The sequence below is a fragment of the Acanthaster planci genome, linkage group LG08, assembly GCF_054643075.1.
Source record: "Acanthaster planci isolate LZ-2023a linkage group LG08, COTS_SCS, whole genome shotgun sequence".
Classification (NCBI taxonomy): Eukaryota; Metazoa; Echinodermata; class Asteroidea; order Valvatida; family Acanthasteridae; genus Acanthaster; species Acanthaster planci.
In genome coordinates, this window is record NC_141784.1 from 19691289 (window position 1) to 19714788 (window position 23500).

The window sequence follows — 23500 nt, forward strand, 5'->3', positions numbered from 1 at the left end:
TGTGACGGAGTTTGAAATTGATTACATTCTGTATTCATTTTGTTCAAGACTAGGAGTTGAAAAAAAAAATTGTTTCTAAAATGTTTGTTAGGTCACACCCTGTATACATGTACCGTACATGTGCTTTTAGTATCGCAATTAAGTGCTTAGGTTTTCTTTGCAATCCAGATTCATCAAGAAAGTCATTTTGTTTTGACGTCCAGTTTACCAACATAGGAAATGATTCACCGCTTGTGCTGATTAAAACAGCATCTGTTTGGCACATTCTTGCACAAAACAGAAGCCGTGATGTCCTCAAGACTTGGCGGTGTTTTTCCGGGGGGGGGAGGGAAGGGGTCTCTGCTTTGGGCCCCCCCCCAAATACCACCGCTTTTGCCACACAACTCCGTTTGCGGGGACTTCCTCGTTTTTCCTGTGCAAACTGCAAACAAGTTTCTGACGTGCACCATTTCACAGTGTACATGCACCTGTTGGGTCAGCGCACAGAATTCTCTGCTCCGTTTCCACTGCGACGAGATTCATTATGATGCGGGTCTCTCTAAGGCACAAGTAGTGTGCAGGTCAGCTCAGTGCAAGTACATTAGCCACGCTACCGGTATTGAATGGCCTGAGCAGGTTGTTTCACAATTAACGTTCAAGAAAGGAGACAAATCATGAAACGGTTGAAGTCAGTGACCATCAGTCAGGCATATTCCTTGATCAGTTGACATGTCATTGCCGCACACGTGTACTTCTTGGCACGCATGTGGTGTGGGCTGTGGAGTGTGTATGAGTAATTTGGCAAATCTGTAGCACATTGGTTGCTACTGCAGGTTCATGGTGCCAGGGGTCTTCACGGTGCACTTGTAAATGTAATCGTGACCTCTCAGTCAGGTGCTGTTTGAGGATTACACTGGTCGCGCACAAAGTGAATTCAAGGCAGTTGTTGGGCAACCAATGTCAGTCTTGTAGTCCGCTCTAATGCGGCATGAATGATCTTGATACAGCCTGCAGCTTTGCACTGAATCCACCTTTCCAAGAAACCTGATCAAGGGATCCATGGGAACAAGAGGAGGGGAGGACCTGTGCCCCAACTGCCCAGCTCCATTTTTATTGAATGGAGCTGAAGAGTGACTTTGCTGTCTGTGGGTTGAGGAGTACACTTCAGAATTAATCATGGCTTGGTGCACCAAATTTGGATGGAGAGGAGCATGTGCAAGGCTTTTGAGGATTAATCTTACAGTGTGTTTCAGAACAGCTGTTTCCTCATTGTAGCACATAGGAACAAAGGCTAGGAGTATTGCTGGAATGTCAAAGCAAGAAAAGATAGCAAAACCTAATAAATATGCATGTTCAGCTTGCTTTAGATAGGCCTACATGTACATGTACATGCTGATGGAGTGGACACTTATTATGGGAGATGGTTAAACAATAAGCAGTGTAATTATGAATTATAGGCTTTGAGTGTGGCATGGTTTGCATACATTGTTTGGTGACCTTAAATTTGAGAGGTTCAAGGCTTGCCAAACACTGTTTCTACAGTGTCATGACAGCCAACTTCTAAACAGTCAGTTGTTTGGGTTTTTTTTTGTTAAAAACAAAATTCAAAACTCTACTACACTTTGTATAATTTTGAAATGTGCGCAGTTCAGATTTCCCGTGCATACATGTACATGCATGTTGCGCAATGAGAGACATTGGAACTTTAGATAAGTCTTGAAGGTTTGCATGGTGAAGAGGTATAATAGAAAAATAGGTTTGCGGTAGCACCACGGACGTATCTCTTTTGTGAGTATTTGCGGTTCTGAAAAGAACATACTGCTCAAAACGTCGAGTACCACTGGTTCCTATCAGAACTGCAAATACTCACAAAAGAGATATGTCCATGGTGCTACCGCAAACCTGCTTTCCATTGGAACTTTGTTGAGACCAGATGAAGAAAGTCAGGGTAAAGAAACAAACGACCTATGTATACAGGCTCGTATTCTTAAAACAGATTTTACATGCATCATAACATCACGTGTTTTCATGTGTTTAAAATTCAAGTTCACCGCAGACTGTGTCCTTGCACGCTGCATTTCTCCATAGCCAAGTGTAAACAGGGCGTCCGGTAGTTTAACCAGTTCTGCTCAGTCCCCAGCCTAAGAAATTGTCAGTAATGGATGTGTGGTGGTAAATAACATGCCAGGCCTGTCCCCGCCAAGAAACTGCAGCTCACTGGAGCCATGGTGCCCACGTGTCTGGTGCTGGTCACAGTGGCAGGGAGCTCGCAGAGAGAGAGAGAGAAAGAGAGAGCTCGGAGAGATATGAAAAAAAAAAACACTGAACTGTTACTGGAGCAGGCTCTTTGGTACAGCAGAGCTTTGATTTCCCTTGCCTGCTTGAGAAAGTGCCTTTTATTTGGGGGGGGGTGTCTGTCTGCCGGATTGGTCAGAGAATTCATCACATGCGTTTGATGGATTTCGTTGATCGCTCTCTTGCACCCCCCCATTGACTGAGATCGAATGCAGATTGAAATTGAAATCAACATGTAGGTTTTTTTTCCTCCCGGTAGAGGGACGAAGTTAAGGAATCGGTCAGCATGCACAGTTGTTTATTTCTCTGCCCGTGATTTATTTGTCTGAAGCTAGGTAGTGGAATTTGTAATTCTTTCAGGGGTGTTTGATTTTGTGAAGATATTTTTTTTGGTAGCTGGCCTTACAACAGCGGCACAAGTACTCTACTGTTCATAATGTGCACGTTTGCATATCTGTATTAACTTTGGTTAGTCCTTTTGGAGAATGGAATGCAGCTAGCAATAAATACAAAACATGTTTTGGAAACAAAGCAGTAGGCTACAGATGAGAGATGAGAAACTACGTTTAAGATACCTGCCCTTGTACAAGTTACCGGGCATTTCTGGCTTACACTGATACAAGGGTTTAGAAAATTTTCTCTAAGCCATGAGTACAATACCCACTCTCTTGCGTAGAGTACAGTACTCTTTGGCCCTCAGTGTGGTTTCGTATTGTACTCTTCTTCTTCAGGAGAGGTGGAGGACTGTACCCCCTAAGAGGTAGAGGAACTGAGAATTATTAGACAAGTATGTCATTTTGCCTTAGTAATTTCTCTTGAAAAACACAGTAAGAAATCAGTGCTTAGTGATAACCATGCACTCCTGACACCAAAGACAAAAAATCACATACACTGTAAGCCCGTATCCACCTGTGTACGTTGGCACATGTGAGGCTACTCAGCTACTGGGCTCGGATGCCATGTTGACTGGCCGCTGTGCGCACACACCCAGCAGTGGCCATTCAGAAAATCAGGGTGCACTTCATCGATCGGCGGTCAAATACACTCACACTCACGATCTAAACCTCTGTCTGTCTAAGGTGTTTCAGACTCAAATTTTCCAAAACTGATTCCTGGTTTCTTGCAGATGTACCGGAAAGCCTCTAAAATGCCACTAGAAAAAATGTCTGTGTTTAGCGGATCAAAACTTGCCGAAAACTTTTTTTGCAGAACTTTCAATGAGGAGTTCAGGCAACTCAAACCCTATCCATTCATGCAAAAATCAAAGAAAATAGTGTGGTCCCCATGGGCTAGAAATCGATTTTACTGCATCGTGTCTTTGGGGAGTCTGGTGACATGTTTTTGTACTCAAAAAGGATCCATACTTACAATGCGTATGCAGTAGCCCATTTCAGTCTATAACACGTTTTGCTTTGGGTATTTCCTGTTAATTTCAGGATTTTCTGAATACATTTATCATGGTTATGCACAGAGCAGCAGGAAAAGCTGTACGCAGACGAACATGAACAAATCAGTTTCAGTAGCGTCCACTATGAATGTTACTCTGTCGGACAGGGCCTAATTGACGAAATATGAAAAATATGGAAACTTATGTTACTCTTTCTGTGGTGGAAATCACTGCATATTTTACGTTCTGCATGAGGTTTTATGCTGTGTATTTTGACTAAATTTCCAAGTTAGGAAGCGTGCATACGCCAATACGCATGTTACCTAAACCCCTGGCTATAATTACTGCATAAAAGTACCATTGACCAGTCTATCGGTATACTGTACTTGGAGTAAACATTTAAAACTACTCTATAAAACATTCCTTATAAAGGCGCATTGTGTTTCAGTACAAAATGATAAATAAATGTCCTGAAATTTCTTTTAGGGGGGGCGGGCAATGGCAAATTTACCTGTTCAGTCAGTGGCAAATTCAGTTCAGTTCAGCTCTCCGTCAACACTGTTGACGTGTGCCTTGATTACAGGAATGCACATGTACAAGTACTTCCCAACTTAGCTTGTCTAGTCAGCTGAACAGGTGCATGTCTGATTGTTATTGGAGGCAGGAGGGAGTGGGAGATGGGATGTCACTGGGCAGTGCCCACGTGAGAGGCCGGATGTTTGTGGGCGGGAGAGAGGAAGTGATCTCAAAGAAGAACTAATGAGACAGGGCACTCTGAAATGCCCAAACAAGTCATCTGGGATTCTAATCAGGGCGGATGGTAGGAAGAGGTCAGGATGTTTGGGCGAGGAGGCAATTTTTCCAGGAAGAAGATCAGAGACGCTGACATAAGGGGTGTGAATTTACCTAGATGGTTATCGAGCGCTTTACATGTACTTTGAATTGCAAAGTTTTGACAGGTTTGGGACATCGTATTTTGCATGATTTTTTTGTCCCCAGTTTTCATGCGAGTTCGAGCACTGTTTCCATGAGCATGAGTACATGCACAAGCACTAGAAAAAGTACTTCAAATCAGCTCAAAGGACGAGAATGAGTACCACGCCCATGGTCAACCTCAGCCTTGGTCAGTTTTTCATGGAATTCAGACACATTTGCAAGTATGCAGGGACAGAATTCTAACCCTTGCTGTTTTTTGTCCCCCCCCATTTTGGTCGGTGCTGGACAGGTTGCTGGCAGGAAGGGTTTTCCCCACGTCATCTATGCACGGATTTGGCGCTGGCCGGACCTCCACAAGAACGAGCTCAAGCACCTCAAGTTCTGCCAGTACGCCTTTGACCTGAAGTGTGACAGCGTGTGCGTCAATCCTTACCATTACGAAAGGATTGTGTCGCCGGGCATAGGTGAGAAGCGATTCTGTCTGAGGTGTTCTTCTCTAGTCTCCAAGTGAAAAACTGAGGACTTACATGGACGTGTAGAGTAAAAAGGTCTCTTTCATTTCACCGCTGGTCGATTCTCATTTTTAAGAAAAAGCAAGTTGTTGAGGTTCTGCCGTATTCCTGAAAAATTCTGCCGTTGAAATTATGGCGATTCTAATTATGCATGCTCTGCGTGTTCCAATAAAATATTCTTGAAGTCAGTAAAATCATCATAGTATGCTAAACTCTAACCACAAGCTGTTGAACCTTTCTAACTGGGTACGCATCCCTTCTACTGTAATAGAGGTTTTGCGTGGTAGCCATCTTGCAGTGCAGGTCTTTAGTTCCACAGGGAAGCATCCTTTGTGCATACCCTGTGAAACAAAAGCACCAGCCTGCTGGGTGGCAGCCATGCAAACCCTCTGTAGAGGGTTTTCACCCTCACATTATTTTCTTTCATCATGATGTCATATTGTGTCATAGTTTACCATGGAAAGCAGAGTGTTTTCCGAGCTCTTGTGCATGAGGACAGTTGATGACTGGAAAAGGTCTATGAGACTCATATTCTTGGATCAGGTGACAATTGGCCAAATCCATTGCTGAATTGATAGTTGTTTGAAATGTACTTGAATGAAGTGTTAATGTATAAAGCGTATTATATGCTTTACGTTGAAACCCAGCAATGGCAAAGTTTGTGAATGGGAAAATAGTGTTGGAGTGTCCCCAGGCAGATGGTGACATGTGTAATACCTGATTGTGGAAATAAAGATTAACATGTACATGTACAGTGGGACTAAGACTTACTGTACATGTACATGTATGTACATGCACCGATACATGGAGATGCACATATTGCTTTTGGCCATTTTAATTTGCACATATGCATCAGGAAAAAAGAAAGCCGGCTCAACAGAAATATGAATAAGAGGCTTAGCTTAATATTGGAGGAAACCCTTTATGTGTATGCATAAGAAACCAACGCAGCCTTGAGACTGGCAAGGCAGCTCCTGTGGGGGATCGCAGACAATGAAATCACTCAAGCGATAGATTCCCTTTCCAGGAAGTGCATTCAGCAGGGCTGGTTTAGTCTCCCACAGAGTCGCCGGCTGACTGGAGCCTTAATCTGAGCAGTGTGGTGCACGCAGTCTGCTTTTGCTGTGTTGTTTGGGAAACTGCAGTGTGAAAAGTTGGAACATGTTGGGAACTTGAATGTTTACGTAGCCATGTTCAATGTATACTCCTAAGATGGAAAAGGGAAAAACAAAAAGCTCCAAGGTAGAAAAGATTCAACGAGAAGATAAATGCTCTTCCTATAGAACTTCTTGAAGGTCCGGGTACCTTTTTTTTTGGTGGAAAACCCCAAGGGAGGTACTGAAAAATTTCACTTGCTCAATCAAAACAACTGAACTCTGACTTCACACCCGGTATGCTTTGAACTTGTCTGTCCACCGAGCAAGTTTCTTGGGGTTCACCTTATGCACCTGCCATGAGAAATTATCTGTCGGCAATGCCTCAGAAGAACCTCCACTGTGCCACGATTGCCAGTAATGTGTTAACTCACTGAAACGTAAGAAATTCTTTGAAAGTAGTTTTTCATAACATAACACCTCCCCTCTTCATTCATTTCTGCCTGCAATTACCCACCCCCAACCGTGCCCCTCCCCCAAAATGTAAAACAGTCATTTCATAAAACACAAGAAATGAATAATGCTAAGTATCTGTATCTTTCTAATAGTACGGTGTTATTAAATGTTACCATTTTTCCTTTTTTTTTTCCTCTTGAATTTCAGATTTGTCTGGCTTGACTCTGCAGCAGACGGGTAAGTGACAAACTTTGGTGTTTGTTCTGTCAATGATTTTTTTTTTCATCGATCGATTCGGGTTACTTTTTTGTGTGAAATGAGAGAGTTTATTTGTACACTGTGTTAATAAATTATGCAGAAATAGACCAGTTTACCTAGTCCTTGTGCAGTTATAATTTTACGAAGAAAATGCAAACTTTCTGTACTTAAGTTCATTGATTTTGAGTTCTAATTGTAAAAAGTAACGATTAAAATGCCTTTCATTGAAATGTGTAAATGTTTCTATTGTCCCTTTTTTGAAACTAGGGCATTGATTTGATACGTACATGTATGTACCTGTCAGAATGGTCTTTGTCACAAAGTGTGACCTTGCCGTAAAAAAAGAAAAATCCTCAACTCGAGTTGGCCACTCCTGTTTTCACAGCTCTCAAGGCTATGGCCTACATAATTACCATTTCTGGGTCGCGTACGTGAAGCTACTCACATCCATTTGTTCAGGGAATTAAATGATCGGTCCCCGATTCCACTCCTCACTCCATGGAGCCCGTGTCTTGCGGCACCCTCCCCAATGTTGCCGCTGTATAAGTCAACACCTCGGTCACGATGCGGGCTGGATGGATCAGTGCAGCTTGGCCAAGTTTTCTCCCGTAATGATTTATGTTCTTTTCTTTTTTTTCAAATTTTTTTTTCTGTCTCTCCCGATAACAAGTTGGCCCAGATCCCTGGGTTTTTGGTGTTTAGGAAACGGATCCATACAGAGGTCTCTGGGTTCACGGCTCACACCATGCTGGTATGAAATTTGAGCCAAGGTGGACCTGCCAAGTGATTGCTGTAGCTGTTTCCTTTCTTGAAAGTTGGCCTTCATCGTTAAAGAGCACTGTGTATAAGAACTTAGCAACTGGCAGGATGCGTAAGATTCCAGCCATATTTATACAGTTTACATGTACAGGTCTTATGGACACAAAGTCAAGTTCTGGCTCTGAGAGGTAGAAAGAAATGTATACTAGTTCGGTCACACCTAGTCCTGTACAGTTTTGTGGTGTGGTATGGGATATTTCTTCTTGTGACCATTTTCAGAATTTAGTGCTTTTGCGTAGAACCTCTTAAAACCTACTGAACACCACTCACATTGTTAACCACACTTGTAGGCAAACCCAGTCCATTGAAAATACCTGGGCCCTTCAGTGCTGTGTCCGTCAAATTTCTTCGAAGACCAGGCGCTTGACGCCAACTGCACACAGGTTTCTCTGCATGCCATTTCAGTAGCGCACACAAGGATTTGTGGCAGAAAACGTTGATATCAAATTGATTGTTGAGTTGGCCCTCCATCATCAAAGCACGTGCACCGTCTGACTACAGTACAGTACCCGAATGAGCGAGAGGACTATTCTTGATATCAAAGTATTTGACCACGAATGGAGCCCTTAAGGAATATTGATCCGCTCAGGGTGCCCAGATGCACGACTGCACACTGGCATTCTTTTCTTTCTTTTTTTCCCTTCCCCTCGAGTCTTTTTTTTTTCTCTTTCCCACTCTGACTGTTCATGACTCATGCATATCAAATAAACGTATTATAGCCAGCGTGTAGGAACATGTACATGTCTAAATGTGGGTTATGCGGTTGGCCTGTGTCGGCTGTCTTCAGCGCACTACATGCATTACGGGATCGCAAGTAGTGATTTGATACCTTTTTTTTTCTCATGGAATACTCATTTGGGGTAATATAGTATGTGTATGCATACATCCTGTACGCAGATGTTCAGTACCGGTACTTGTGGCTCGTATCGAGTTCTTTAATTTCATAGCGATGTGCAGCTGTAGCCATGTTTCTCGTCAACTTTTTTTCTTCTTCGTCATTTATGGTCACATTTGAAGTGATATTCTGTGTGTGATCGGAATTGAATTCTGACAAAACGGAAGGAGAAACTCTAATGGATATTGTTTTATTCAGAGAGTGAGAAACACCAAATTGTACGGAACATGTAAATCTTGGCAATGACATGATCGGAACCATTTTGACAAATTAAAATGCGGCAGCTCTGTTTTTCATTGCAAGTGCCCTTGGTTGGATGTCTATTTCAAATACACCATGTACCTTTGTATGCATATTCCTCAGTTAACTCACAGGCTAAGACTCACGCAAAGTGCTACCGGTATTTTTTGACCTAAATTCTTAACCCCTTCACGCCGGGACGCGTTAAAACACGCCATAAAAATTGAGATCCTCAGCCCACTTTTTAGCTATTATTCTCGGCCCACGCTCGAGCGAACACGGTGAAAGAAGGCAGACCCTGGCTCTTATGTATATGGTAATTGGTCTTTGTGTGTAGCCCAGAAATGAAAAGGCCGAATCTGCATCATAATCACCAGCTTCACAATAGTCCTCACTTTGAAAAGAGGCTACGGGAATGTGGAAGCATGAGTAGAGCTGCATTCCACCGAACAATCGGCCTTTTCACCGTGTAATTCAAAGCGTGCAGAGCACGCTAGGCCACAAACCGAGAATTTGCGGTGTGGCAGGTGGCCTTTGTGGCCAAGCAAGGCTGGAATTCTTGGAGTCGGCTTTCGGAAAGAAATTCCCACCAAGAAGGGGTTAAAAAGTGGTCAAATACAGGTATAAAGATGGACTTATTTGCCTGTGAATCTTGAAAAAAGTAAACAGCATACGCTGAAACCCTTCCTTTACTCATTTCGTGGATAATACATTTTGCTCTTGTCTGACTTCACAGATTTTTGATGTTATTTTTGTCAGGATAGATGGTTCAAGCTTCTTAGTTGTACGACAAGTGAAAAAATTATTCTGAACTATTCGAATGAAGATACCCACAATGTAAAAGGAGCACAGTTTATTGTTTAAGGTGCGGTCATGATTGTTTTGAAGTGTTTGCCAGCTCTCATTTGCTTACTTTAAATAGGTCCTTTGACAAGAGTACATGTATGTGGACATTGGCCACGCCCTCAAAGTAACCTGGCCACAAACCTAAACCACACTGTAATGATATTACGCATCAAATCATTGTTCGTTTATGCCTTTGGGTTTTTTCTCCAGCAGGCCCACCAGGCCGACTGGTCAAAGATGAGTTCGGTGGCGAGTGCGTCCAGGTGGAGCATAACATTTCCCACCCGCCTGGCACCAGCAACGGCTCTTTGGGCATGGGCCAACGCATGCACCTCACCGGACCCATGCCGTCCACTTCACAGATGAGTGAATTCAGCCGGATGATTGCACCTCACAGTAAGGTCAAAGGGTTAAAAACAAACAACAAACCCAAAGAAGAGAAGAGTTTGGAAAAAAAACACAGTTCTCATACACGCAGCTTGCAACATCAGCTGTAAATAGATTGGACAAATCTTTTTCCAAGTTCCAGCGGTGCCTGTCACTGTATATCGGGGAGGTCCTTCATCATGTTGGAAGGATCCCAACAGCTGTTGCACAGACCAAAGCCCTGTTACACATGACTCTATGGGTATTGACTGCAGCCACTGTCATGTACTCATGTAATTTCAAGCCGCGGCTAAGTGATTGAACATGGCCTGATTGTTGGATTTGTTCAGAACAAAACTGGTTCCCCGCTTTCACCTGCAGAGATATTTGTCAGGTACCAGGAACCATCTATAAGCTTTTGGAATTCGAATCTTTATGGCTGTTGGCATTTGTGAATCAACATGCTTTGTTGTATCTGCATGTACATATAAGTTTTGACAGGATGCCAGTACAGTGAATCCTGCAGGTTTTGTTTGAATTCTTTAAATACGAATTTTATTTTAACATTGTTTTGGCTTCTATTCAAAGCAACTATGCTCAAAGTTTTTTCAAGATGGTTGCTTTTTTAAAAAAAAATCCCTGTGACGAAAAGGCCTTTCAACTGTAAGCTTTCCTTGTAGACTCATGAGCTCTCGATCTTTAGTCATTTGACCAACAGACCAATTGGTTAAACTTGTTACTTGTGGACAGTTGGTCATCAATTTTCCTCACATCGATTCAGTCAAGAATAACCACTCAGTTGGTAACTTCACTGATCTTTCTTTTTTCAAGATGTATTTTGCGTTGGGGAGATGTTAATTTATAACGGGTTTTGCCCTTGGGTAAGGGCAAAACCCGTTATAAATTCACTTATCTTGACAGATCCATTCAGATTGTACCAGAGTCTGTCCTTTAAATTGTTCCAATTCTTCCTTTGTTTCAATTTCTCGGAGTGACCACATAGAAATGCTTGGGATCTGGATAAATGCCATTCTTGCAGTTAACATCCATACCATGACCACTGTTCCATTTGCATCGTCACTATCTCTCAGCATTTTCAGCACAAGGACACCTGTCATGTCACACCAGTCACTGTAAAGTCGGTCACCAAGCAGTTAGACTGATCCTCGCTGTAGATCCCGCCAACGTTTTTGTTTTTATGATCAATAAAAAGCCCGCATTAATTTGCTAAGGGGTCTATCTGCCATAGCACATATCGGCATGTTCAAGTTCTCTCTTACCTTCCCGTGCCCTCGGTCCCAAAAGACACACAGAAGAAGACAAAACAAGAGCTTCATGTCGCCAAAGTGCTTTGGCAGGCTGCAAGTGCCAAGTGCGGGGCCCATTTGTTCCTTATTAGTTAGCTTCCTCTTCCTGACATTAAGCCACTTCCTCCGAGAGATGATGAGACAACTGCATTCCTCTCTCAGAGGATGGGCGGATCTCTCTTTTTCTCGGCAAACAGCCTGCAGTTGACATTTTTGACCTCCCACAAGATGTAGGTCGACCAGATTGTTTGCTGTCGATCGCTGACAGGGAGAACAAAGTAGACCCCTGTCAAGTTACCCCTCTTTTTTGTTAACCTGAATAACAGTGAAGATTACTGAGATAAAAACCCCTAGAGGATTGTCTTAAAAAGTTTATTTGTGGGTTAAGTTTGGCCTCGGAAGACAAGTAAACCAAAGTGGCAAATTTTATTTAGATCGCTAACAACCTTTTGGTTTTGCTCCCTAAAGTTGCGGCTTGTAGTTATAGTGTTCTGCTAACAGTGATTTATTCTTTGCTTCAATTGTGTAGTTCAGACATTTCAAAAATACACTTTCAAGTGGTTTAAATAACCAGCTTCTTGATACGTTGTTTTGTTCTGCTATTTCTTAGTAATGGTTCTAGTAATAGCTTTGATGTTCCGTAATTGCATTTCCACTCCAGGGAACGAGTTTTCAGAATTTCAAAGTAGAAAACACTGAGCACGTAAACATAGCAGATACATGTATTCTCGCTCGAGCACACTTGTGATTTTTTTTTTCCGCTCGCATACCCCAGGACATCACTGAATATACAGTGCTTATGAAAATTGTTGACCAAGAGCAAATCCTTTACAGATCTTTCTACTTGTAATTTTTATGAGCGAGTACAGGTCACAGAGGCTGGCTTGATGAAATGCCGCCAAAACAGGGAGTGGTTGTTCGGTGGATTCAGTGCAGATTGGATTTATCTTGCCGAAATGCTAACTACCAGTTTTAAATCCCCAGAATGTATTGAGAGATGAAAATTTTTGGAGCCCGTGGTTCGAAGAGAGGAAACGCACACCCATTACATTTTGTGTGTTGCATTGCAGCCATTAGCACTAGTCTGCCTGTGCCTTTGTCACAACCCCTCATGGTGAGCACCATCCCAGACCAACACCCACCACCACAGCCCAATCATCCACTCACCACCAGTACTGCAGTCATGCCACAGGACCCGGGACAGATAGGTACCCTAAGAGTCACCTCGTACCCAGCGTTGCGGTCGAGTCCAGGCCCTAGTCCGTTGGCTAAAACAACAGTTGAAGTTCAGTTGAAGCCCAAACTCCCCAAAATGGTCTGGAGTTTATTTCTGTCCTGACCGAAAATGGAGATTGGATTTTAAATTCCGAATGGCATTTTTATTCAGAGTCATAACTGCTTAACTGATTCAGACTTGGCAGGAAAGCTTACGCAAACATGAAGATGAAAAGTGTTCAGCTGTAAGCTGAGTTTTGATGCGAGTCCAACTTCACGACAGCCCTTGAGATGAATGAGTACGTTTGAGGCTGAGATAAAATCTAGGAGGCTGTCGGGCTTAAGTCAAGTCTTCATTGCTATTAGGAGGAGAATTACACGGGTCCACTTTGCGGTGCTCCAATTTTCTGTGCCCTGGAGCTGGAATCGGCCACAACGCTGTCTCAAGCGTAGGGGTGACCGTGTGTAGCAAAACTTGTCTGTCTGTTTTGTGGTGGGTGTCTTGGAGATTTCAACCGTTTGTAGGATCATGGGTGTTGAATTGCTGTAGGAATCCAAGTCCCATTTCAGTGTACATGTACATTTCCAAATTTCATGTGCTCATCTGCAGCTTCAGTACCATGAAGGTATTGCCTCGTTAATAACAGCATTTTTAGGGCCAAGGCAAATTTTTTTTATGGGGAAGAGGGGTTCATTATTTATTTGGTTAAATTTTTTTTTTTTTTCCACAATCATTGCTATTTTTTTTTTTTGTAGATTTGCTTTTGGAAATAGTCAGAACAAACTAACAAGCCTTCTGCTGACAATTCACTAAGCTTCATTACCAGCATCTGGAAGGCTTGCAGTTGATAGTTGTGTGTGGTCACTGAAGTTAATGAAATGCATCAAAAGTGTGTTTTTTCTCCTTGGCTCAAGGTTCGACGATGCCCCCGATGCCCCAGCATGCCATGGCCTCTCAAATGCCAGCCTTGCCCCAGTCTCCCAGCACTTCCTTCCCACCTCCCTCTAGGGTCCAGTCCCCAGGCTCCGCCCCACCTTCCATTCAATCCCCGCCCATCCCAGGCCCACCCTCTCAGCAACAGCAGGCTCCACCCCCTCAGGGTCCTCCCCCACCCCCCCAGGGCCCCTCGTCACAGGTTCCGCCACCGGGTCCAGCACAGGTCGGGGGGACCTCGGCGAGCACATCAGGCGGGCCCGGACCATCGGGCCAGCCGGGGCCCTCAGGACCCCCACCCGGACCCACGTCTCCAACTAGGTCGACGTCCGACGCTCAGATGGCCAGAAGTAAGTTAGATTGCAGTTGACCATAGTTGCACTCAAGGAAGACCAGATTAGTGTACAAATTCCGGATCTTAATTCGACATTTTCTCTACAGATCCAGAATTATTGAATAAATTCGACCCGTGAATTTAAACTTAAATCCATTTAGAACCAGTGAAGAAATTCAGGACTGGAATGTCAAACTTGCCATATTCAGAACCAGTGAACAAGTTCAGGACCGGAGTCTGAAAACTTACCACACCTAAAATCAATGAACAAATTTAGGACCAGAATTTGCACCTTACCATATTTAGAACCAATGAACAAGTTGACGACTTGAATTTGAAACTCACCCTGTAAAGCCTTATGAACAAGACCACAGCCTGAGTAAATGCACATTGCATGACACATAGGACTTCAGACCCCAAACATTTTCCATTTGAGCAGTGAGGTTGTGATAGTACCAATACGAAGAAAAATAGAGCATTAAAAAATTCAGAAAAAAATCTACTCACTGAACCATCATCTAAATGTCGATGGTTGAAATTCGCTCAGGACAAGTTTGGCAACTTCAGTTGTAATCCTAACTTTTCTGTGTTTCTGTTTGTAGCAAGTACTACAGTCTGGACAGGGAACAACACGATGTCCTACAATCCGGGTATGCCGAGCGGTACGTCCCAGGCGGCCAATCCGACGAACCCGTACTGGCAGCAGACCAATCAGATTCAAGGAGAGATCCCGCTTAATGCCCCACTTTCAACTCAGCCAGGTAGGTTGTGGGATCTACCCAGCTACAGTGTGACCGATCTTCAGTTCCGTGCGGAATCTGCGGATGGAGTCTCTTAGATGCATCCCCTGTAAATAGCAAAGTGATTCAGGCCCGCAATGTTTAAAATGAAAAAAAAAAGCGAATCTGGACCTTAATCTGCCTGTTTTTGTTCAAAGTTGCCAAGATTATGATAATTGTCAACTTTGTTCTTTATCAATGTTGTTTACCACATTACCAAACTGATTCCATTCAGTAGTGCCAACCCGTGGTAGGTACCCATCCATGGCAGGCGTGGGTTGCCTTAAATATGTGACTTTTTTGAATAATTTCCTCCAATCAGAAGTTATTTTTTGTAACTCTGACCAATGAATCATGGCCGTTTTTTTTTATCCCAACCCCAGCCCCGGAGTACTGGTGCTCCATCGCGTACTTCGAGCTGGACACCCAGGTGGGCGAGATCTTTAAGGTCCCCTACTCCACCAATCCGCCGCGGTACCCGTCGGTCACCATTGATGGCTACGTCGACCCCTCGGGGGTGGACCGCTTTTGCCTGGGTCAGCTGTCCAACGTCCACCGGACAGAATCCAGCGAGAGGTCACGGTCAGTGGAAAGCTCATCCAAGTTCGCTTGCCCCCCCCTAAAGAGCATTTAACTTAGGCACGGAGTGATTTTACAGGCTGTCAGACTGTCTGGTGCACTTAAACCATCGGAAGATTGCAAACATGTCTCAGATCTTTTGAAGAAACCTTTGACCAAACAACCAGGAGTTTATTTTGTCTGTGATGAGACTTTGCACCAGGAGTGTAACACTTGAAGAGGTTTCCCATAACCCTGAGAGTTGAGAGTTCTCAGATAACCAAATCATTTCATCAAGATAAGACCGTGCTGGTATCCCAAACACAGAAATCGATACAAGTGTGCTAGGAGACCTTTGGTGCAGGTTGTTTTAATCTTCGAAGACCTTTGATACGAACATTGGGTAGGGCCCGTTGAAAAAGAGGAGAAAAACAAGACTTGTTTACCCAAAAGAGATAACTGAAACAGGAAGTAATGTCATACTTGGTGGAGTGTTTGTAAGTGTGAGAAGGCGGTCATTTACATTAGATTAGGTGTGTTGTAAAGAAGTCTTTTTGTTGCTGTTTTCACAGCTTGGCGAAATATTTTTTCCGTGTCCGTTGGCTGCCAGCAGGATGGTGCAGGATAGCTAATGGGCACATACTGTTTACACGTGACCAGAGTGTTTTTATAGCATTCATCTTATTTGACAGGTTGTCTCAGATCATTCAAGGATTTTCAGTTCGTTTTTTTTTTTTTTTAATCTTCAAATGCCTAAAAAGTTGGATTCCGGAAAAAAAATTGAACAGTTTTCTGCTCTATCAATCCTAACGTCTCTTACATTCTTCAAAATTCACCAGCAAGATGGGTAGAATTTTGAACGATTTAAAAAGATGCAGGCCGACACACGGTTTTCATGGAATTGGATTTCTTTACAAGGTATGGGTCAGGAACATTTTTTCCCGTCAAAAATTTATTCTGCGTTGCCACCTGTTTTTTTTTTTAATTGGTATTTTTGTTTTTTTGTTTTTTTGTTTTGTGGGTCCCGCAGGTTGCACATTGGCAAAGGCGTACAGCTGGACCTGAAGGGAGAAGGGGATGTCTGGGTGAGATGTCTGAGCGAGCACGCGGTCTTCGTCCAGAGCTACTACCTTGACAGGGAAGCGGGGCGGGCGCCAGGTGACGCCGTGCACAAGATATACCCCAGCGCTTACATCAAGGTGACCGGCTTAACGTGGCCAAGAGATCGACGGCCCTAATTGAGGAGTCTCAAAGTCCGAATGCTCCAATTTGTTTACTTAGAAGCACACTTTGGTTCTCAGACTTCCTGTATAGGCCTACATTTTGCGTTTGATAAACTTTTATGATAGTCAACGATTTGGACAAATAGCACGCGTCTTTCCAGATCTGATCTGATGTTTTGAGCTGAAGCACTTTTCAAGTAATTGAATTGTATGATGTTATACTTGACCTTTTGACCCCTCTGTTTGACCTTTACACCCTGTGACAGGTGTTTGACCTGCGCCAGTGCCATGCCCAGATGAGAAGCCAAGCAGCCACGGCAAGAGCTGCAGCATCTGCCCAGGCTGCTGCTGTGGCTGGCCATGTGCCTGGACCCCAGTCAGTTGGTGGGATCGCTCCAGCTGTCCGTAAGTCCTCTTTGCGTATTTTGGACAAAAACAGAAGTGCATTTTTCGAGGATAGATAACTCTGACAGACCAGTCAGAGGATTTAGAACTGTTAAAGTTAGGGGAGGATGGAAAACGAAATAGGAAGTCGTTGAAGGATTTACTTACTCTGAGGTTCCCTCAAAACCTTGTAATCCTTGCAAAACCTACACGTCAACTGCAAGTTACTGTTTGATTGGACATTCTCCCCTCCAAGGATTCTAGTCAGCTGTTGAGGCGGCTTGTTAAACTTCCTTATGGTCAGGTTTTGCTGAATATTCGAATATTATTTTCCGAATTGGAATATATTAGAATGCAAAAATTCATGAAAAGGAAGGGAAAATTCTGTTTTGTTTTAAATGAGATAAATTTCACTGTGGAGGCCGATTCAAATGAAAAGCGATAGAAATCTTACAACGATTCAAAAAGTAGATTATTCATTAAAAAATTTAAAAGGAATAGAAACAGGGCAGGAAGTTTAGGCCTTTCTCCAGTGATGTCATGATCATGCTGGACCTATGATGTGTTGGGATGGTAATGATGCATAGTGTTGTGTTGGTAATCTACCTATTCAAGATAAACTAGTCAAGCATGGAGCATTTGCACATGCGCTTGCACGGGGTTGAAGCTGCCCATAGGAATATATGAAATCACCGTGGCCAAGGTGGTCCACATGTGGTGGTATTGTTTACATTTAGTCATGTGGGTGAAAAAGGTCTATTAGTTGTCTCTTAAATCTTGCTAAATTGTGGCTAAAGATACTCCTGGACATGAGAAGCTATCATAGTGATTATAATGTACATGTACAATTGTGTGTGTTATTGCAACTGATTTTGTACGTGGTTCGTTCATCAACAGTCTGGCAGTCAGTACGACCGAATATTCGGACATCTGCTCGAAGTGAAGGTCAAATATTCGAAAAGTGAATTATTTGAATTGAATCAGCCCTACCTGATGGGCTCACATGTACTCCTTGGCCATTTGATTGGTTTTCTCTTGGTCATTCTAGTGGTCATTCCAGTGGTCAGTTTGCCACTTACTGGTGAGTCTGTTGCATTTTTTCTGAGTTGGTTCACGTCTCACTTTTTGCCATCGTCTGTGTTGCTGAGCATTTCCTTTTGCTCCATCTCACCAGGCTACTCGGCTGCGGCGGGGATTGGAGTGGACGACCTGAGGCGTCTCTGCATCCTCCGCATGAGCTTCGTCAAAGGGTGGGGGCCGGACTACCCCCGGCAGAGCATCAAGGAGACGCCCTGCTGGATCGAGATCCACCTGCACCGGGCCCTCCAGCTGCTGGACGAGGTCCTGCACACCATGCCCCTGATGGACCCCCTCGGAATGGACTAAGAAGGAGGCGACTTAAAAGACATTTTCTCCAGGCGTCCCCGATAACTCTTGGAGTTTTGATCTGAAACTCACAAATTTGTACAAAGTGCTGCAAGGGGAAATGGTCAGTCGGATTTCTGGGGGTGGACATGCTTTTTCTTTGAACTCTGTACACCTTGCCACTGTTGGACTCCCTGAGTGTGGACTGGACCGGACGTTGCCGGAGGATGTCAGAAAATTCCCCTTGAGAAGTTGCCGGAGTTTTTATTGTTGGATTGATTGCTGATAAGCTTGGTCGGCATCCCAGCATTTTTGTCAGAGATTTTCCACAACTTGATGCTGCATGCTGCCCCTCTCCCCGCTTCCTAAAACATTGAAATGTTGTGAAACTGAAGAAGGGATGTTTAGACTTGCCTCGGGTGGCAAAGACCACTCCTTCCATGTAGAAAGTGAACCCCAACAATTGTCTGTTTTCTGTTAAGTTCAAAAATTGTGCGCACATTTAATCAAATTTTTTGTGTGCACATTCAGCAAAAAAAGTTGTACACATACTGTTGAAATTTTTTGTGCACATTCAGTTGAACATTTTTTTTGTGTACGTTCAGTTGTAAATTGGTTGCGTGCTCTTGCACCATTTGCATACGTGCACATTACTTGTGCTTCTCTCAGCTCTTGTGAGTTGAATACACATGGCTAGTTATATTTCATTCAGCGCATACATAGATCTCTCGGACCTAAACTAGTCTGTTGAGTGTGTTCATTCTATGCATTTCGCGGTGAAAATGGAAGGTCAGTTATTGTCAAAAGTTAAATCACGTGTAACCTTTGTAATATGTAAAAACAGTGGTTGATACTGGCCAGAGAATGGATTGTCTTAGACACAAGCAGGTTAAAGCAGGTTTCAATGTGGCCTCAAGTTTTCAACAGCGGTTGACAATGTAAGTTGTTACCCTGGGGCGCAAAAGAGCAGGAAAAAAATCACCTTGGGAATTCTGGCTGTTCACTCCTCCCCCAGGATGCTACAGGTGAGAAGCTATTAACAACCAGGTGTATGTATGTAAATATGATCAGGAAAGAATGTTAAGGATTACTATACTTTGAAGCCAATGAAGAAAAGGACAAGATCTTGTAGCTTCTAGCTTGAATTTGGAGTGGTGTAAGAGGTGAAAAATGAGGACAACCTTTCTGTCGTATTTGTAATGAATGTATTTTATACTTAATGTAATATGTATGCTGTTCTTCCAAGACAAGATGGACTCAGTTGTGTAGAGAATTTTTTCTGAGAATAACAGATTGAAAGTGTTAGTAGTGATTTTTATAACATGTACAGAAAGCAGCGCAGAGATGCGAGTTTATACTGTTTAAGGACGTGACGGCTCACTATTTTCAGCCCCTTTTTTCAGTCTAGGAAACCATGTGAGATTTGGCGGCCAAACTAGAGGATAAAGAAATGTCGTAGGCCAAATTTGTGAATGGGATGTGGTGTCGGGATATCAGTCAGTAGTGGCTACATGTATTATGTTTTTTTGTGCGAGTCCATCTACTGATTATTGCCTCTTTGGTTTTAAAAAGGTACCCTCTTGTATTTTTGAGACGCGTTTGAGCCTTACATCCCCGCCTTCCTTCCAGCCGATTTTGGCAGGATAGATTTTTAATTTGATCTAAAGGTCGACTCTGCTCGGCACAAAGGCAGGCATGGCAGCTTTCCAGTATCCACCTTGGTGATAGGCGAACTTTGAGTAGTGTATAAATATATACAACAGTGCGATTTTGGTTTAATGAGAGCGTTAGCAAAGAATGAATCATAGTTGCTGTCGTCATTTCGTCACGTAAGCTACTATTGATGTGGACAGAGTTGCCATTCACGAGTGGGAATAAAGCAAGCCATTCAAATTATTCCTTTAAGTTTGAAGGGAACGTTTACCTCATCCAGTTATTCCTTAGAACTGCATAAGGTTCTGTTGAGAACCAGGAACCTTATTTTATGTAACCACCGAGTGCAGAACTTTGCTGAGGCAGTATCTGAATTACATGTGCTTGGTTGTGGCTAGAAATTGCACACAAGCCACAGCGAGTTCCCATGGGGTTGTGTGTATTTTCAGCCGCAGCCTAGTGATTCAGACACGGCCCTAAGCAGGGAAAAAAAAAAAACTTGCTCAGCAAGAACAGACCACCAAGCACCAACCAAACTATAATGTGGTGTAGGCCTATAGCCCTTTCGATATTCGTAGGCGATATTGGCTCTTCAGCGTATGCATTTGCTGAGTGTTCTTTTGCTGCGAATAGCATGCCCACGAATTTGAACTTTGAGTGCTCTGAAGAGGGTCACCCAGTTGGTATTCTGCAAAATCTGTATGGCTGGTTTTATTTTGTTTCTTGTTCATTTCAAATGGTTTGTGTCAAGGTTTTGTCGTCAGTAGACACTCTTCGAAATTTGCCACCATGTTCATTGTTTTGCATTATAGATGTATTCTCAGTAGCTTTGTATGTAATTTAGCTTTAAAAAGCATGCAGATTTTTTGGTTTTTGATTTGGTTTCAAGAACTGAATGTTTCATCCTTCATATTCAGCCCTAATTACTTCTCATAGATAGTTGGGTGGGTTGAGAAAGGAAGGAACAGGATAGAGTTATATATTTCACAATTTCACAAACCGATGTTTGGAATTTAATATTTGTACAAATACTAAGCCTTTAAGTCTATCAAACTCGTTTTTTAAAGAGCAGATTAATGAATATCTTTGTGGATTTGTGTTTAAAAAGATTGGGTGGCATTCCAATGATTGTCATTGCATCATCATTAGGACAGTGTGTCCCTAACAACAAATGTGCACAACTCATTCCTGGTTTATGTCATCTTTTTTTGGGGGGGGGGTCAAGCTGCCTCGTTTTTGAGCTTGAGCCGTTTGCCAGTACTTGACCTCGTCCCCGTCTCAGACTTCCTCTCCAAAGTCAATCTCTGATTGTAGGTCTGCAGCACTCAAATTAAATTGAAGCACTGTCACTTGTTTGCATCTTTTTGATGTTTCTGTGACACTGTTGAACTTACTATTGAGCTAACATTTTCAAACTTGGGAGGTTTAAAAAAAGAGACGATACCTGAGACAGAGATGACACTGAGCACTGGAAAACAGCCTTGGCAGGGGCTGCATACTCAATGGGTCATCGCTCTCAGTTGGGCCTAAATTTTGATTATAACAAGAAACCCTACGCACTTGCTCTGATTGGTGCTTGGACTTAAGCCTCTCTCTGTCCAAAAATGGAATGCCTTCCCATGTAATGGATGTAACTACAGAACATTTGAAGTAATCATGAATAAATTTGAATAAGTGGAAAGTAATCATGTGACCAATTTGAATGAGAAGAAGAAGCCAGGGCTCTGTCTTTTTTTTGAAAAGAACCATCCGTGGAATGCTGAATGTTTGCTCTGATGCAAGTGTTTTATATTAAACATTTGAATCAGTCGCCAGAAGACAGTGCCTGAGAAGTGTATTGCTTTTTAAGAACATTGTACATGTCGATGCTGTAAGAGTCGCTGTCAACATGAAAGGACTGTGATATTATGCACTCAAAAATATGAGTTAAAATACTTTTCCCCCTCCAAGTCAAGAAACTTTGTGTGTTCGTGTGAGGTTGTACATTGACTAGCAGGGAGTGTCTACATGCATTACATTTTGTGTTTTTCATTCTCAAATGTTGGTGACATAGCCAGTACCAAATACCACGGTTACGGAACAAACGGGGCTCTGGGCACAGGTGAGGGAGGATGCTTCATTTATACCAGGCAACCATTTCCCTCGGGAGTGACCACCAACAGCTGATAACCTTCACTGGTTGACGCGTGCTATAGTCTTCATCTTAAATAATGTACGTATACCAGTGGACATAGGTAGACTGTTCCCCGTCCCTCCATTATCACTCTTACTCATTTGTCCTCGAGGCGGGAACCAGGTAGTCGGGCCCGGCCTCATTGTGCATGGAACCCATAAGATGGAGTGACTGTATTGTCAAGCTTTCTGTGGCCTTATTTCAGCCCAACAGCTGTGCGTCATGTATCATATTTTGCTTGATTTTGGTGATTTTGACGTAAATTTTACCATAGCCATTTGTAATGAATCAATGTGTGACTTCAATTCAAGCATCGTGTCGAATGACTTGTACTTGGGAAGGTGGACAGTAGCACCGAACAAAACTGCCAAATTTCAAAAATCCAGCTGTCAGGTTTTTCTTTGCGAAACTGAACTCTTGGACTGTTGTATTGTCATTAATCTCAGGAGGAAGTTTGAAGCTGACCCTAGCCACAAGACTAACCCCAATGCAATTACACTCGTAAATTTATAAATGCAACTGATTACAAGTGGTACCACTTTTGAGAGAAAACAGTTTTGAAGAAATTTGACGTGGCTATTTATTTGACAGTGAGATGCAGATAACATTAGAGTGAGGTTCACCAGACTTGAGTTTCCCTAGTCTAGGAAACATAGCTCTTTTTCGAGTCATTTTTGGGGGGAGGGCAGAATAGTTGCTGGAACATAAAGCAGTGGAAGAACTCAATGCTAGAAATTCTATCAGTCGATTGACATTTGATTTCAGGGGAAAAAAAGACTTCAGAAAATGTTCTCATAGTTTAGTGATAGATTTATTACTTGTGGCCCTGTCCTTTGAAAGTTTGTTCCGTTTACATATCAAGTAAATCAGTCTTCAATGACTCAGGGGTCCAGTCTGACTCGACTGTGCATAATTATATTTCTTAAATGGAAGTCAGTTTACAAGTAAATGTACGTCCATCTGTACTTCTGTTCATGAATGTTTTGTGTTTATTGCCGTCAATTAACAACTGTCGTTCATTAACAGTTGCGTAAGTTTTCTTTAAAATATTAATCCTTTTATCATGAATTCTATTTCAGTTCCCCATGACTGAAGTCTTCAAGAATTTTCACATTATATTGACACGTTCTGTGTCAACAAAGACCTGGGTGTGGACAGGAAACAAATGTCATTTACACGTAGTGACGTCAAACATTTGAATCGTAGTTTTTTTTAATGCTTACAATACAATTTGATCTTGAAATACTTGTCTGGTTAAAATACAGAGTCAGTTTTTAAATAAATGTGTTTGTCTGTAAATATGAATGCATGCTCAAACATGTTGCTTATTTCAGTGGTGTTTTGAGTATTTTTTTTCGAAATGGTTTTGAAGAATAGGGCACTTCATTTAAAAAAAACTGGAGTAAAGCTCGCTTTTGCCCCGTGAAAAGTGATCAGACACTTTCATCAATCACAATCACAGCCATCGACTTGAGATTAATTATTGTTCATA

General features: G+C 42.7%; 1 protein-coding gene across 3 annotated transcripts in view; it reads left to right on the top strand.

Moving 5' to 3' along the window:
• Positions 1 to 23313, top strand: part of LOC110974480 (SMAD family member 4-like) — a 28962-nt gene extending 5649 nt beyond the window's left edge. Inside the window, exons 3-12 of one of the 3 annotated variants that reach the window (XM_022226152.2) lie at positions 4887 to 5061; positions 6867 to 6896; positions 9928 to 10113; positions 12461 to 12598; positions 13521 to 13889; positions 14476 to 14634; positions 15036 to 15234; positions 16241 to 16409; positions 16700 to 16838; positions 17992 to 23313. In XM_022226152.2, the coding sequence (XP_022081844.1) occupies positions 4887 to 5061; positions 6867 to 6896; positions 9928 to 10113; positions 12461 to 12598; positions 13521 to 13889; positions 14476 to 14634; positions 15036 to 15234; positions 16241 to 16409; positions 16700 to 16838; positions 17992 to 18203 (1776 nt within the window). In that variant the 3' untranslated portion in view covers positions 18204 to 23313. The remainder of the gene's footprint in view (positions 1 to 4886; positions 5062 to 6866; positions 6897 to 9927; positions 10114 to 12460; positions 12599 to 13520; positions 13890 to 14475; positions 14635 to 15035; positions 15235 to 16240; positions 16410 to 16699; positions 16839 to 17991) is intronic. The other 2 variants (XM_022226162.2, XM_022226170.2) reach the window with 2 other exon arrangements.
• The last annotated feature ends 187 nt before the right edge of the window (positions 23314 to 23500 follow it).